General features: G+C 39.3%; 1 protein-coding gene across 1 annotated transcript; it reads left to right on the top strand.

Moving 5' to 3' along the window:
* LOC115581234 (solute carrier family 28 member 3-like) lies at nucleotides 1-15303 on the top strand. The gene is made up of 17 exons (XM_030416137.1): nucleotides 1-72; nucleotides 551-636; nucleotides 793-884; nucleotides 2387-2576; nucleotides 5371-5515; nucleotides 5610-5723; nucleotides 6922-6999; nucleotides 7331-7411; nucleotides 7556-7636; nucleotides 7757-7882; nucleotides 8664-8794; nucleotides 9055-9223; nucleotides 9320-9517; nucleotides 11065-11146; nucleotides 12325-12423; nucleotides 13267-13381; nucleotides 13564-15303. Exons 1-17 carry the CDS (start codon nucleotides 4-6, stop codon nucleotides 13679-13681), a joined length of 1974 nt encoding a protein of 657 aa, XP_030271997.1. The 5' UTR covers nucleotides 1-3; the 3' UTR covers nucleotides 13682-15303.
* The last annotated feature ends 1722 nt before the right edge of the window (nucleotides 15304-17025 follow it).

Here is a 17025-nt window from a genome sequence, read left to right as displayed (position 1 = left end):
AGAATGGAGCTGAAGGAGAGAGAGAAGAAGAGTCAAAAAACTGGGAAAGACAATGTGGCCTTTGAGTCAGAGGTAAGCAAAACATGTGAGCTGAATGGAGACTTCGTTTCTCAAGGTATTCTTGAATGACAGTATTTGTAAAAAAAAAAAAAAAAAGGAAAACCGGAAACATTTCAGAATCCCTGCAGTCCAGAAGGTCACTCATTTAAGACGATTCAAATAGTTTCATGAAATAGTTTTGGGAAATCGAGTTATAACACATTTTCTGAATTATTGCAAAGAAACATGGTGCAGTTTGTCGGTATGTGTTTTTAGTCTCAGTGGGACACGCAAGTTTGTTTCAGACCTTCAGACACACCTGAACACACACAGACATGTATGCAAAGAGACATGTACACACAGAGACACCTCTACAAACTGAGACACATGAACACAGGAATAAAAAGGTCTCCTATTTAGATTTACGTGAAACTGTGCAAGCAACCTGTTGTAATGTTATTAATCGTCATATCATCGTGTGTGTGTGTGTGTGTGTGTGTGTGTGTGACAGGAGCAGCATCAGATACACATTGATGTGGACAGTCCTTCTGATGACGCAGACGACGCGCACAGAAACACAGAGCGACAGAACACAAGGTTGTCTTGTTCTCGTTCTCAGTCAGGTCTTTTCTCTTTGTTTCCTCTTCATCAGCAGCCGTCCTCTCGTCCCCCTTTGATGTAACATTTATGTCCCCTCTCCTTATCTAACCCTCTTATCTCTCCCACCCCCCACCTCTTTTAATGTGTGCCCAGCTTGCTGGAGAAGAAAATGGAGGCATTCCAGAGCTGTTTGGCAGAGCACAGAGAACAAATCCGCCTGATTATACACCTGATTTTAGCAGCAGGTAGAGTATCTCTGTTAGCATCTGTTAAAGTGTAACCTCTAAATGGCTACAGCTCTCTGTCTGGCCTCCACATGCTGAACAGTGTGTTACTATGAACCTGAGCATCAGCATATAGCTCCCTCCTTAAATGTGCAGCATGAAGGAGCCTCTCATCATGTTCTCAGTTTACTGGAGTAAAGTGTGTGTCCTCTGTTCTTGTACAATTGATTTTTCTTTGTTCGGTACTTTTGATTTTTGCAGCCACACAGGATTAAAATTTCCACATCTACCTATAGTGAAAAATCAATTTTACTATTCTTGCTTGAGGACTTTCCGTCTGCGTGAGGGCGCCTTGTGAAGGGCTGTTAAGTTTGTCTTTGCAAACTAGCTGCGCTGGTTATAGCGGAGCTGCTCTGTGCCTCGGAGCGTATTGACATTGTGTGTGTGTGTGTGTGTGTGTGTGTGTGTGTGTGTGTGTGTGTGTGTGTGTGTGTGTGTGTGTGTGTGTGTGTAAAAGACAGAGAAAAAGAGACAGAACATTTTCTAATTAGCAATTGTTAACACAGAACACATGTTGAAAATGTGTGTGTGCTTATCACAATACTTATCAGACTGCACACACACACACTGATGCATTTGCTGATGCAGCAATTAGTGGTATGGAGTGATCAATACTGTATTGATCCGAAGGTAATAACACAACATACAGCTGGATATGCCTCACGAAACACATTATGTTGCATTGTCAGTCCGATAGAGACCCCTTTGTCCTTTTTTATAAATATTTTAGAGATACGTCTGCTTTTCAGAAAATTGCACCATCTTTACAGGTCCCACCGCTGTGAGAGGTTTTGTACATTTTCAGCACCTCTGAAGACGAAAACTTCAATTTTTCAGACCGTTGGCTCAGCCAAAGAAACAAATACACCCTCATACCAACTTTGAGATATATCATGAGGACAATGTTTTTTGTGTTCCTCAACCACTAACTCATTATTTGTTAATCAAATCAGTGCTAAATATTGAACTGCATCATTCTCAGGACAGCTTATGCTGCTGTTCATATAAACAGACTGCAATTAAAATTGTGCATTCTTGTTCTAATTCAGTTTTCATAAGTCAGAGGACATTCACACTCACAGATCAATGCACGCTGTATCGTTGGAAGACTTAAGACGAGGAAGCTAAATATAAAAACAAGTTTTAAATGTGAAATTAACCTTTTAACACACAAGACCTCCTCATGGGTAAGATGAATCCTTGTTGTATTTGATTTATTGGTAGTGTTTGTCTTCAGTACAAAAGAGTGAGAGAACTGTGTAGAGACACTGGTTTATATAAGTCAGGTTTGTATTTTGAGGTTGTGTTTAGGTTTCATATTCAAGCTCAATATGAACATTATCCTGTATTTCTAACCTGAGACTATGAAGCAGCAAATAAGACATTTACTAGAATAATTCACCGATGTCAACTGAAGCCAGCACAGTGGAATATAATTAATTTGAATTCTAAATGTGCTCCAGGCTCCACTGCCATAGTGATAGCAGCGTGTGTCCTGAACTTCCACCGGGCCGTCGGGCTGCTGGTCATCTTCCTGCTCACAGTATTCTTCCTGGTCTGGGATTGGTTGATGGAACGCTATGGAGACCGGATGTGGGAGGAGCTCTATCCAATCAGAGATCTTCTCAGCAGATGCTGGTTTCGGATGAGATGGTGAGAATGAGATGCTGCTCAAATGTTGTTTGTGCACAAGTGAGTAAGTGTGATCGATGACTCTTTTTTTTCCCTCTCTCTCCTCGTTTCCTGTTTTCGCTTGAGAGAAGAACGTGCACAACATTTTCAACGCACAAATTCTCAAGTCTTACCCCTACGTTTACACTTTTCATAACATATAATGTTCAAAGACTTTATACATTTCAGAAACCGCACATTTGACATTCATGAAATCTACTTGTTGTTCAGTTCGATTAATATTAACAGGGTGGAAAATTAGGAAGGATGCAGTGTAATAGCATCATAACTGGTTTTCAGTATGCACAAGAGCCTGTCTGATTTATATATTTATGTATTTAATCATGTATTCACTTATTCATTTATTTCATTTTTAGGCCAGCACGATACAACTAATTGAGAAGTAGAGGTCGCTATAGTTATACATCCCATATTCATCAATTATCTGTCTAAATTAGTATTATTGCAGTAACAGTATAAGAATAAGGTGAATTTACAGTTTGAGGTTTTTTAATAGCTATATAACATCTAAAGAGTCCATAAATACAAAGGATCTGTAAAGAATAATGGACACTATGAACAGTTTATACTATCCAAAGTGTTCAGTACTTTTATTATGTGTAATAGAAGACAGGAAATCAGAAGAGAGATGAAACAAAACACAGATACAGCAAGATTAAAAGTATTCATATAACCTCACAGGACCCATACCGTCTTAATCCAAGTTAGGAGAGAGCCTTTGACCAAATCCTCCTTGGTAGCTTGAACTAATGTATATAATTTAAGTTCAGGAAGTTTGAGTGTTTTTTTCCGGTCTCCTGGCAACGACAAGTCCTCAGACTGACGAAATTCATTGTTCAAACCAGCATGAGTACTGAATTCAAACAGGGCAGCATAAAAGGAAACAAGAGCAGTTGATGGCAAAGTGTGAGAGGAAGTGCCGAGTGTGCCACAGCGCACATTAAGTAAGGTAATTGCAGTAGCTCAAGGGCACTTAAGAGGCAGTAACCCCCGAGAAAAAAACAAAAGGTGAGGCAAAGACACAATGTAGACATAACGCATATTATAGCAATATAACAAGCATTAAACAAATTAGGTTAATAAAGATGTGACCGTGGGGTTAAAGATTCTCACCCACCTCTCATTCCTTCAGGCCTCCGTCCGCAAGATGCTTGAAACGAAGTCTTCTTTTATTCCTGCAGCCATTAAAGGCCAACTCCGTCTCTCTATTATGCAGTTAATTTCAGCTCTATATAATCATTCTTTGTTACCTGCCGTGTGCGCCGCTATTTTGTTCCGTCCCCCAGTGCGACTTCATAGCCCACTGGCAGCGTTTCAAAAGCAGAGAGCCATGCCTGCCGGATGTTGTTGATTTGCTCAGGCTGTGTTGATTTTGCCATTTCTCCTTGACTTCTGTGTGAGGTGAGTAGGGTACGTAACTAGCCGGGGCGAGCTGGTCAGCATGCTTATTTCGCTTTGTAAAACAATATATAGAGATCATAATGTCAAAACTATCATTCCTTCACATTCTGTTGATGTTAGTGAAGTACATATTGCATCTTTAATTTAGAATGCAAGCTTAAAAGAGAAATATACTAATGAAGATTTTGAAAAAAACAACAGTGGGTAAGAAAATCCGAAGAAATCTTTAAACCGTTGTAAAATGTGGAAAACTTTTAGGATGGAAGGATTTATCATTAATATATGCAACGTGTTATTTTGAAAAGTGACCTAAAGTGACCTGTTTTTCTGTCTGGCTCACTCTGCTCAACTAACGGCAACCACAGCTGGCAGCAGTAGAGGTGGATTTCATCGTTCGATGTCGAGATTCAGTTCGGCAGGAGAATCTTTCATATTGTTTCAACATAACACTGTAGTTCAAGGCCAATACATAGCTGCAACTTCATGATTATATGTACTTCTAGACAACACAACAATGGATAATGTGTATATTCACGCTCGCTCACTAAGCCAAGAGTGACTGACTGACTGAACGAGAACGATGAGCTACGAAAGAAATGAAATGGTTGTTTTTTTTTTCATGGAAACGGTTGCTATGCTTTCCTGTTTCTCAATGGCTAAAATTCGACGACAGTGTCTTAGACTCAGCATACGATTGGCTGGCTCTCAGTCCTCTTCACCACTCTGATAACTAAACAGTGAACAACACAGCGACTCGTCTGTGAGAGCGAAAGAACGAATGAGGGAGAAGTGAAACGTGGAATCAGGTCAGTTTGTTAGCGTTAAAGAGTCGTCCCTTCAAACTGATTTGTTCGCAAATGAGCCATCTTTAGGCAGCAGTTAGCGGTTAGTCTGGTGACGCTCTCCCCTTGTTATTTTGGGTATGAATTCAACAGGTGGCCAATTCTTACATGCTTCCTCTTTAGCGTGACCTTCAGTATGTTTTATTTCTGTCTGCAAACTAAACTTCCTTCAGGGTGATAAAAAAAAAAAGTTGAAGTTGCATAAGCCAGACAAAGCATTTTAAAGCAGCTCTAATTGTATATAGCTGCTCAAATATATATGAGGCTGATAAAGCTCCTCCAAGCCGACTGCTAACTGGCACCATCTTTGAGATCTCGTCGACTGAGCGGCTGTCAGCACAGTCTAATCCTCGCAGCAGCTGAGTACATGAGGAAAGTTTGTCACCCTGCAACTTCTCCACCACATGCTGTCTTATTGCCGATATGTGACAGATGTCCAGACGCTCTCTGCCTTTCTCCACTTCCGTCCCGTCCTTCCTCCCCTCGCCTCATCTGTGTTTCGTCCTCTGCAGGATCATGTACGCGCTGCTGCTGGCGGCCGTGGTGTGTTGGTTAGCACTGGACACGGCCCGGCAAGGAACCAGACAGCTTGTGTCCTTCTTTGGTTTGCTGCTTTTAATCTTCTTAATGATGCTGTTCTCAAAACACCCATTCAGGGTAAGGGATACACACAAACACACACACACACACACACACTGACAAATAAATCTTTGATCATGTATATACACGTGTTTTTACATGTGTTTTGCAGTGGTCTTGGCGAACTCTACTTTGGGGGATTGGGCTACAGTTTATCTTTGGTCTGCTGATCCTCAGGACCACATTTGGCCTAGGGGGACTGCAGTGGCTCGGAAAACAAGCAGAGGTTACGTACAGACAAATATATATTTTGTTCAGAGGCTTGTGCTTGTTTTGTGTCCTTGATTTCTTGTTTTTTGTAATGAGCATTGCACAGAACAGACAAAAAACATCTTTAATCCAGTAAAAAAGGAGAGGTCAAAACTAGGAAGTCAATCAGCGGAGGCACAATGAAAGCAGGGACGGAGTCAGCAAAGAGCCATCAGACTTTGAAACAGACAAGGGCTCAGGAAGGAATAAATGAGACTGGAAAGCTAGAGGGGATACAAAATAGACAATCAGATGGAAACCTAGTGAAATGAACCAGAGTACTGTATGGTTCCAGGCTGATTAGGGAAAATGGGAAGCAGGTGAGCGAGTGGTGGGGGAACAGCAGGGGGTGTAGAAGTGCAACAGAATGAATGTTATGACCTGGCTGGAGTTAAGAAAGTTTTCTTCTTAATTGTTTCCTTGATTTCTTCTTCCTTGTTTTTTTCCATTTCTCTCTTCTGTTTTCTTCCTTGTTTACTTCCTTTTTCTCCCTCCTTTCCTTTGTTGTTCTTGTAATCTGTTGTTTTTGGTTAAATTCCGTTAGTGAATACAGAAGTCCTGAACAGCTAGCAGCCAAACACATCATTTCCTCTAAAAAATAAATGTTGTTTTCCCGAGATAACGAGATCATTTTCTTGAGATCTTTGTTATGCAGATATAACGGGCTAATTGACTCTGTTATCACAAGAAAAGAAAAGGTTGTTCCCTCTCATTACTTACTGCTTAATGTTTACTAAATCAGAATGCCAAGCAAGCATACAATCAATTTCTGCTAGAATATAATTATATTTTTGCCAGTATTAATGGGTACATAAAAATAATTTTGATCTCTAAAATTAATAAAGGTTCATATGGTTTTACTTTGAAACTCCTCGCACCCAGCCCACAGAGCAGTTTGTATGTAATGGTCCAGTCTTATGAATCATAATCATGTCATTATCTTGGGAAAAACAACATTTTTTATTCCTTCATGATAATTCAACTGGTTGTCATGGGAAAACAGAGGAGATATTCTTTTTGACCCATGACTGTTTAGGGCTTTGGTAGTTCTGAAACATTTACAAACATAACTTCTGATTCTTTACTTCATTTTTTAAGTTTTGTATTTAAAAAAAACAATCGGTTCCAGTCTTTTTTTTTTCTGGTTCTGACAAATCAAAATCTCCTCCATGCAGATTTTCATGTCATACACAAACTCCGGGTCAGAGTTTGTGTTTGGAGCCAGTTACACGGACCACTTCTTCGTCTTCAAGGTATGACGCACAGCAGCATGATGCATACAGACGAGACTGAGGCAACAGGGAAATGGTAGCAGTGGCAAAAATAAAGGACAAAAATGAGGGTGATAATCTAGATTATGTTGGCAGGTGACCCACGTAAAATGAAAAATATGATAAGAGAAAATGTAACAACGATCGACTGTACTCGCCAAAATAAAAAAGGGAAAGTCTGAAAAACTGAGGAAAAGTGCCACAACAATTGAAGTTTATTGCTGCTGCTAGTAATCTGGATTCTGTCACAATCAAAGGTATAGGGGTGATGATGATGATGATGATGATGATGATTACCACGTACTCTCTCTAGGTGATGCCTATATTGGTTTTCTTAAGCGCCGTCATCTCCATCCTCTACTACACTGGCTTCATGCCCTGGCTCATTTGCAAGGTGAGGTAGTTGAAGGATAAAATACACACAGGAGTATTTGAAGCCAAATCAACTATTCAAACCATTTATCAGACAAATTGTGACTTCTCAAGACACAACGGGGGTGCACACTTTGGTTATTAATTGGTTTCATTTATTCCTCAGATTGGATTCATAATGCAGGTTACAATGGGAACGTCTCCAACCGAATCAATGACTGCAGCTGGAAATATATTCTTGGGACAGGTAAATAACAGTTTAGAGAGTAAACAACAAACAAACAACTCAGTGGTGGATACAATTATCATTAGTATTATTATTCTCCAAATCCACTATTCCCATATCAACCTGATCTCTCTCTTCCAGACAGAGGCTCCTCTCTTGATTGCCCCATACATCGCTGAGCTAACTCGCTCTGAGATCCATGCTGTGATGACAGGAGGTTTGGCTGGCATCTCTGGTACCATTTTAGGAGCCTACATCTCCTTCGGGGTGAGGAGGCGGATGCAGAGGAGGACGGTTTATACCTGAGGTTATCACAGTTAAGCCTGTATTTAAGAATTCATTTAAGGAAATGATAAATATGAAAGATGAAGGTCCAGTTTGCGGCTTTATTTCATCAAAAAATTGCTCTTTGGTGACCATTTCAACACTAGGTTGGGAATATCAGTGGTGTGACTGTAGAGCATGTGTGGTTAACCAAACACACAATGAACTTTGTTGTTTTTTTTGCAATTGTTATAACAACGAGCGCAATGTCAAGCAAAGACATTTGATTTGGAGATTAAATCTCTAAACCATAGGAATAAGAATAAGCATGAAATGATACAAGAAAACAAGAACATTGTTCAAAATAAAGCCTGAAGATTATGCAACGTAGACGGCAGATTTTTTAATAAACAGTCCACTGATCTAGCATTGCACTCCTATAACATTATTATATGATCAAATTATCAAAAACGATGGAGCAGAATCATAGATATTGCCTTTGTATTCACTCTTTATTCTACAAAGCAACTTGGCCACCAAATGACATCAGTTGAGCACATTTATTAGATGTATCTTCCTCACAAGCAACTAAAGGCTTTTTGTACTTTTTCACACACTCCCCACGACCTGTTAACAAAGTTTTAATGTGTAAAATTGGTGGAGTTTCCCTTTAACAGACTCTTCACTGACCTTGACTCTCACCTGAGTGAGTACACAGGACTTTAACAGCTCTTTCAGGAATTGAATGATTGACCACTAAATGTATGTCTTCCTCTGTTTTGAGGTTGAGGCAACACACTTGTTGGCGGCATCGGTGATGTCCGCCCCAGCCTCCCTCGCCATAGCCAAGACTTTCTGGCCTGAAATGGAGACCTCAAGAGTTACAGCCAGGCAGGATCTCAAAATGGATGCAGGGTAGGAGATGACAGAATAAACAAACATAGTAAACACATGCATACACAATACAAACTGTGGCAAAGACCTGACCATGAATCAAATGTTGTCTATTTAATAAATGTTTGGTTTATTTGCGTTGGCTTAAGCTTAACTGTCAATATTTCAAATCACATTAACTCATCAACACCAGTATGCAGATGATACGGTCTATTTTTATAAGATTCTGTTCTTAAGATTGAACGTTTTATAACCCTTCAAACTTCGGTTTTTTTCCTCAGAGCGTGTACAAACGTGTTAGAGGCAGTATCCCATGGTGCATCTTGTGCTGTGAGTTTAGTGGCCAACGTTGTTGTCAACCTCATTGCCTTCCTGGCTCTGCTGGCCTTCTTTGATGCCACTCTGTCCTGGCTGGGCGGGATGTTGGACTGCCCACAGCTCAGCTTCTCAGTAATGCTACCACCTGTCACTGCAGCATTTATACACCAATGCTCCTCTAAAACAAACACTAACACTGACTCATTCATGTCTCTGTCTCGTCTACAGCTTATCTGCTCTTATGTGTTCATGCCTCTCTCCTTCATGATGGGTGTTTCCTGGGAGGACAGTTTCCTGGTTGCTGAGCTGATCGGCAAAAAGACATTTCTCAATGAATTTGTGGCCTATCAGAGATTGTCGGAGTTAATCAAGAGGCGGAAAGCGGGAGGGCCAGAATATGTGAACAACTTAAAGCAGTTTATTTCTGTGAGTCCCACTCATCATATAGTGTGTTCTCACACTTGATTTTTAACGGGTTAGATATAAATGAGTAGCTGAGGAAACATACCTGATCCAAATAAATGGGCCGTTATCAGGCTTCAGCTGAACTTGATGAGCTGATCACTTGAATTCGATGTGTTGAAGCAGACAGAAGGGAGACATCTAAAACATGCAAAACTGGGCCCTAGGAGCACGAATTAAAAAAACTATATTATTTCTTTGTGGAGCAGTTCTTTGGAGCTATATTGGTATGTTCGGGTACCAATTTGTCTGCTCTCATGCATGAACATTAGGATGAACGTGGTTCAAGGTTCAAGGTAATCTTTATTTTCCTCGAGGAGCAATTTGTTGCACATCCAACAGGAATGCAATCGTGTACTCTCACAAGTAAACACGGAAATCCTGCAGCAAAAGGAATGGAAGGAAAAGACTGTTAGTAAGAAAACATGAATGGAAACAATGCAGGTTTTAAACCTTTTAAAATATCTGCTCTGGAAATGTTTTATAAGGGAAGAAATGCACGTTAGTCAGACCTCAAGGCTAAATACAGCGGTGAGAGTGGCTTTATAGTAAAATGTGGTCAAGTATGAGCAGTTAGTATTAGCAGACAACATAATATATCTTCATGCATAATTGAAAAACGACAACAAAAGACTGAACGGCAAATGGCAGTAGGATGAAAATGTCACAGTCAGATCACCAAAAAGACATATTCTCTTTATGTAATTCTTTATTTTCTTTCTCTCCCGATGATACGTAACTACGCCATTATTTAAACGTTTTACTCCCAGAAGCTTTGAGGTATCCATCACCCCCAAATAATGGAGGTATGTAAATGGTATTTAAAGCAACATTGTGTAGAAGTTGGCACTTTATGTGATTGAGCACCACCCACAGTTTCAGAGTGCGACGCCACTGTTGTAAATACAAATCCAAGGTTTGTCACAATTTGTCAAGCGTTACATAATGTTGCTTTAAATCATCCTGAGGAAGGTGTCTTAGGAAACTCTATTAATCAATATCAAGTGGGCGAGCAAGAAAAAGGTGAGTCTCAACTCAACCTATCAGATCTATTTTTCTTCGCAGCGGAAGAGTAAGGCGAGCTCTAATTTTAGGACTGTTCCCATCCTTTAAATAGTGAAGTTCAGCTCCTTCGCTCAGGCCGTTGTTTTTTTGTTTTGGTGTCCTCTGAACTTGTATTGCTCTGAATGCTGAAACTCCCATTGATACAACAAATGTATATGTGGGTTAGAAATGAAGTAACCTTGAACTTCAAACCTTAAAATAAAGATAGTGGTGTGCACCATCTGAGAAGACTAAGAGCATTGCTTATGTGCCAAGTCCTTGCATGACACAAGTTACATTACTTAAAACGATCAAATACTGAAATTGGTATATAATGTTGGAAATTAACCATCTCACAGTGTTTTTGCCTTCAACAGCTACATATGACTTAGGAAACAGTGACAAGTATCACTGAATACAGACGTCAAAGTTGGTTTTAAAGAGTTTTCCACTGTTTCCTTTTTTAGGTCCACTCTGAAACCATTGCAACCTATGCTTTGTGTGGATTCTCCAACTTCTCCTCCCTGGGGATGCTGGTGGGATCGCTGTGTGAGTGCCACCTCTCGAGCTGTTAGCAGTAACATCTGAGAGACGAAGAGGAAAATTAAAGTGCAGAAAGTTGCTGGCTGGCACCATATGCTGCAAAAGTTTGGTAGTGAAAACTGATTAAGTAAAGATATCATCATTACAATTCAGCACATAATCAACCAAAATATAAAAACCAAACAAGGTTTTAAACAAAGCACAGTCACAGGAGATCTCATCTCTGCCACACGTGTACTGTAGAAATAAACAGGATGAAAACTCAAGAGTTTTTTTTTTTTTCTTTTGACTGGCGAGAGTGGGAGTAAGTGATGAGGAATCCATCTGTTACATTTAGACAAGTTGCTGTGTGGGCTGAATGAGAAGTTAAGCCTGTTTTATTTAGCCTGTGGCTGCCTTATAGCCTGGAAAACAAAAGGGAACTCAGATATCCAGCCCCAATTCTAAAACACAAATAACATCAGCAAATTTCCAGAACTTGAATGAATGCGCTCATCGCAACTGTCAACGTGTCAAGTAACAGATGCCAAAAGAAGTGTGGCACTAAAAAAGACCTTGTATAGTCAACAAAAGCCTCCCTGGATGATGTAGAAATACGTTTTTTCTTCTCAAAGACCAAAGATATGAGAAATGCAAGGTCAGGATCTGAAAGTAGTAGTTGTCAAATTAGCTATAAAAGAAAGAAAGTGTTGAATATGAAAAGACTCCAGCGTAGCAATTGTGGCTACTTGAAACAAGATGAAATGGTTTGACTTTCATAATTTCTAAAACCCTTGACATGTAATATAAATGGGTTGAGTCCTTGATGAATGCGCTTTGAACTGAAATTTCCTTCAAACTCCACAAACTTGTCTTTAAAAAAACAAAAAAAGGACTGAAAGTAAGTAGAAAGTGTTAATTACATAGTTGCAAGCCAAATGAAATGTGGATACAAAAAGCGAACAGAATGATTTTACCTTTGATTTCTTTATCGTAAAATTCTACCTTTTTTCAAACACAGGTAAGAGAATCATGACTTTCAATTTGTTGTTGTTTTTTAATTAGTACACATAAAACCGGATTATATTTTATGCGCTTATTTCATAATGAATGAATGAACTGCTTTGTCTCTTGTAGTCTCAGCATTGTTGTCAGGTGCCTGTGGCTGTTTTATGGCTTATAGTTGTTCTCTCTTTGCTTCGCAGCGGCCATGGCTCCAGAGAGACGGGCTGACATCTCCAGCTGTGGCCTCAGAGCGCTGATTGCAGGCAGCGTCTCCTGTTTCATGACAGCTTGTATTGCAGGTGAACCGTCTACCCTTCTTTGCCTCCATCATTTTATTCATCCTCGTAAAATGTTAAATTACCATACTTAATATCTAATATAAGTCTTAAACTATGGTCACATTGTGAGATAATGGGCTCACACATGGTAAAAGTTCCCCCACCTTCCTACAGCATCTGTTTTAGGTCTCCTAGGAGACATTCTGCTTCTCTTTTGGTGACATTTTGATGGTTAACTGGAACTAAATCTGGTACTGCTGTTAGTTAAAAAAAAAAAAAAAACGCTTTTAAAGCAGAAACAGACAACTTTTCAAATTCTTCCCTCCTACTGTCGCGTTTCCCTGTTGGATTATTGTTGGCGCCAGCAACATGGCTACCATTACCAGCCCGGCTACCGTCCAAAGCAAAAAAACAAAGAAGAAGAAGAAACCATGATTTTGGTGCAATGAAAAAGCAGTTGTATTGATGAGTGGGCAAGTTTTGTTTCTTACTGTGGAAATAAACGTCTCGGGTCCCACTGGTAAAGGGAAACATGTGGTGCTCTCCATTGAGTGATGCCCAGCTGTTCACTCTTCCTCCACACCTTCTTTGCCTCCGTCATCAACAGGGTTCTTTATCTTTTGCAGTGGAGAGTACAAACAGTTATTTCTGTTACCTGGGGATAGCAACCGGGGAAAACAATGTCTTACATGCAGACAGGTTTCCTTTATGCCATTACACTGTGCATCCTGAAATGTATCTATTGCCAGTTTATTATTATCTTGATAGCGATGTTTGCAACGTGTCCTACAATGTCCTTTTATCAGATATACACAATATATTTATCCTGTCACTTGTGAGATTTTCTGCTCTCTGGGTTCCTAGGTATGTTGTACATCCCTGATCTTCAGTGTCCCCACTTCCTGAGCACACACATCAACAACACCGGTTCGACCAGCAGCCCACAACTGCTCACCTGCTGCACACAACTATATAACAGGTGAAATAACATGTTTGACCCACGACTGTTCAGGGCTTCTGTACTGAGCATCTCTCACCTCGCCGCGGTGATATTTTTGTCTCTGTTATAAATACATCAGCGTCACAGAACAGCTGATAAACAAGAGTGATGCTGTGATTCAGTGTGTGTGTGTGTGTGTGTGTGTTTGTTTTTATTTGCAGTGTGACGGTGTATGAGCCTCTGAACGTGACGATCGGAGGAGGATTCAGTCAGAGCAGTTTGCAATCCTGCTGCTCACTCACACCCCCCACACACTTCAACTGCAGCGCCGTGCTTTGAATCACTGTGAACAAAAACATGTTTTTTATCTGTAATGTATATACGACATTTCCAATGAAGTTGTTCCTTTTTGTTGCATTGTTTGTCTGTTTACACTGGCCGAAGTAATTAAGTATGTTTACTCATTTAGTTTTTGTGATACTTGCACTAAAGTACTGTTGTACCTTAAGCATAACTTTTCTACTGCATTTAAATCCAAAAAATAGAAAATATGGTACTTTTTACTCCACTACATCTTTTAGATACCTTTAGTAACTCGTTAACTGCAGCCAGAATAATCATGAAAAATATAATCAACAAATAGATTATGATTAATTATTATAGAATGGGTAAAGCTTTGTGTTCCCTGGAGGTCATTTCACAAACTACCCGTGAGTATGTAAGTGTTTAAAAATGATCTAATGAGCTCTTACAGCAGTGTTGTAAATCCAAAAGTCCTGCTTGTGTAAAAGTAAAGATATTATACGGCACGTGACCACGCAAAATGAAGACTAGTGAGGAAGACCACCAAGACACTTATGACTACTCTGTAGGAGTTAAAAGCTTTCAGCAGCTGAGACCGGAGAGACTCTGCACACAACAACTGTTGCCCAGGTTCTTCACCAGTCAAAGCTTTATGGGAGATTGGCAAAGAGAAAGCTACTGTTCAAGGAAACTCAGTATATCTCAACTACAGTTCATCCAAAGGCAAGTGGGAGACTCTGAAGGTCAACTGGAAGATGGTTCTTTGGTCTGGTGAAACAAAAATGGAGCTTTGTGGCCATCAGACTAAACGCTATGTGTGGCGAACACCAAACACTGCACACCACCACAAACACACCATCCCCACCGTCAGGCATGGTGGTGGCAGCATTATGCTGTGGGGACTCTTCTCAGCTGCAGGTCCTGGAGGACTGGACAAGGTAGAGGGTAAAGTTACTGATATAACCTGATTCAGTCTGCAAGAGAACTACAACTTGGGAGAAGGTATAGCATACAGCGAAAGCTACACAGAAATGAGTTAAAGACAACAAGGTGAATGTTCTGCAGTGGCCGAGTCAAAGTCTCAAAATTTGTTTTTGGGCTTGAAAAGGGCAGAGCTGACAGAGCTTGAGCAGTTTTACTAAGAAGAATGGAGTAAAATTGCAGCGTCCAGATGTGCAAGGCTGATTGAAACCTATCCTCACAGACTCAGTGCTGTGATACAGTCAAAGGTGCACCTGCTAAATACTGACTTGAAGGGGGTGAATAATTATACAGTCACTTATTTAATGTTATATATATCATTACATGTTTTGAATTAATTTACATTACTTTGTAGATATCTGTTTTCACTGAGATTCATTTTATTTTATTGTTTTTGCCTTTTGGCAGCTGTTGTCTCATTTGATTATTGTATGTATTAATTGTTGTTTCCCATTTGGGTACAACTGTAATTTTCCTCCATGTTATAGACAATGTCCACAATTAATGCAACTCCTTTATATTGTGTGATATGCAAGTATAGAATATGTGTTCTATGAAAAAAAGAGAGTGAAAACCAGCAACACACTGTATCGACCTTTACCACACACCATTTTTCTCTGCCTTGCCTGAAAGGACCGAGTAATTTAGTAATGAGTAAAAATCTGAATTACTCACCACTGGATGTCACTGGTGTCTTCCTTTTCCACCTCAGCAACACATGCAAAAGTGCATGTCAGATTCATCAGGCCACCACAGACCAGTCAGTCACACTGGCCTTGCTGGCAGGCCGATCGAGTAAAGTAAAAATTAAATGTCTCATGACAGTGACAGAAATTATATCCTCAACACCCACCAGACAATGAGGAAGGAATCAAGAGTGTCCACTCCCAACATCTGCATGTGTGAGACGAGCACGCAGTCACGGAGACGGCAAATGACAGCGTCTTCATTAAATCCACCGGGAGCTAAAGGTCAGATGGCTCCCTTCTCGGTGGGCAGGAGGTGTGTTCATATGTGTGAATTTCACACACCCACAGAGAGGGAACATTAGACTCAGCCATCAGATGCTGTCACATTGGACATTTTTAGGCTCCATGTTACCATGTGTCCCCTTTGAAAATAAAAAAAAGAAATGAAGAAAACGACGTGTGCTTATTTTAATTCTAACGTCAATAAAATGTGACCTTAGAAGATTGAGCTGCTATATAAAAAGGAGGATTTAAGTGTCATCAGCTCAAAGATGTTGCTTGATTAATATATTTATTCTTTTGCTGCTACAAACAAGGGACCTTTTGAATTCTACACATTCTCATTGGCTAATGTATGGAAATAATCTTAGTGACTGAAATAAAGGCAGGACAGTAACATTATAAAAATAATATACATATTTGTGTGTGAGACTGTAAGATTTTATACTTTCACTGCAATGATTTGTTGGTTATTCTTGCACATCTTAACTTATCAGGCTGTTAAAGTTTAAACTAGAAACAGTGGTGACAAATTGTCTGTTTTTATTACCTCAAAGGTCAAAACACTGACACATTTAGGTTCCTTTTCTTTAAAAAGAATGTGTGTGGGTTACAAAGAAATTGTACAAGTCTAGATAACGTACGTAAAGTAATATTGAAATAATGTTTTCTGAACATTACAGTAATTAACTAAGCACTGAATGTCCTTTCTATATAAAATGTAACATTTTCACAGGCACTGCCAAATATCTGTAGACGAGACATGGGAGGGAAAAAAGCAAACGTTCCCACTATAACTTAGATCTTTGGAAACACACGTATCACCCGATATACACTCGTACACTCAAGTTTGGGAGAGTTACTTTAAAAATTTATTCTGAGTCAGTTACTAAATACATGTAGTGACCTCATCCAGGTATCACAATAATAAAGTAAGTACCTTGATTACTTTCCGTTTAGTTTCGTTAACAGGACAGTCACTTTTATTTAGTCTTTCTACACACTTTTTCGATTTCACTTGAATAATTTGATTCTTTGCCTGAATGAATCTGTGATCTACGTAAATCTTCTTTCAGTAACTTTAACGGATACACAGTTTTGTTTGTATTCTAATTATGTAATCCCGTTACATGTATGCTGTTACTCCCTAAACCTGTATACATATAACATTTATATATATATATATTTTTTTTTACTTTCCATGTAATTATCCGTAAAAACCTTAATTAATGAAAACATTTTTTCTAAGATATGATCTGAGGAAGAGTCTGTTTAAGGTTTCTTTGCATCCTCTTATTTATTTTTCATTCCAAAAAATGAAATTTAGTAAAATGTAATTTGGGAAAATTCAACAAATACCACATTACAAAAAAAAAAAAAAAAAAAAAAACTTCAATAAAGAAAATATAAATAATTTAAAATATATATATA

This window comes from Sparus aurata, chromosome 5 (genome assembly GCF_900880675.1).
Source record: "Sparus aurata chromosome 5, fSpaAur1.1, whole genome shotgun sequence".
Lineage (NCBI taxonomy): Eukaryota > Metazoa > Chordata > Actinopteri > Spariformes > Sparidae > Sparus > Sparus aurata.
The sequence above is the reverse complement of the archived record's forward strand: the minus strand, read 5'-3'. Positions and strand labels throughout refer to the sequence as shown.

Excerpts from the sequence above, each read along its gene's own strand:
- LOC115581234 (XM_030416137.1), top strand. The coding sequence starts at position 4 with ATGGAGCTGAAGGAGAGAGAGAAGAAGAGTCAAAAAACTGGGAAAGAC. Across the intron at positions 9,518-11,064 it reads ACTTAAAGCAGTTTATTTCT|GTCCACTCTGAAACCATTGC; the intron begins GTGAGTCCCACT and ends TTCCTTTTTTAG. Across the intron at positions 11,147-12,324 it reads GATGCTGGTGGGATCGCTGT|CGGCCATGGCTCCAGAGAGA; the intron begins GTGAGTGCCACC and ends TTTGCTTCGCAG.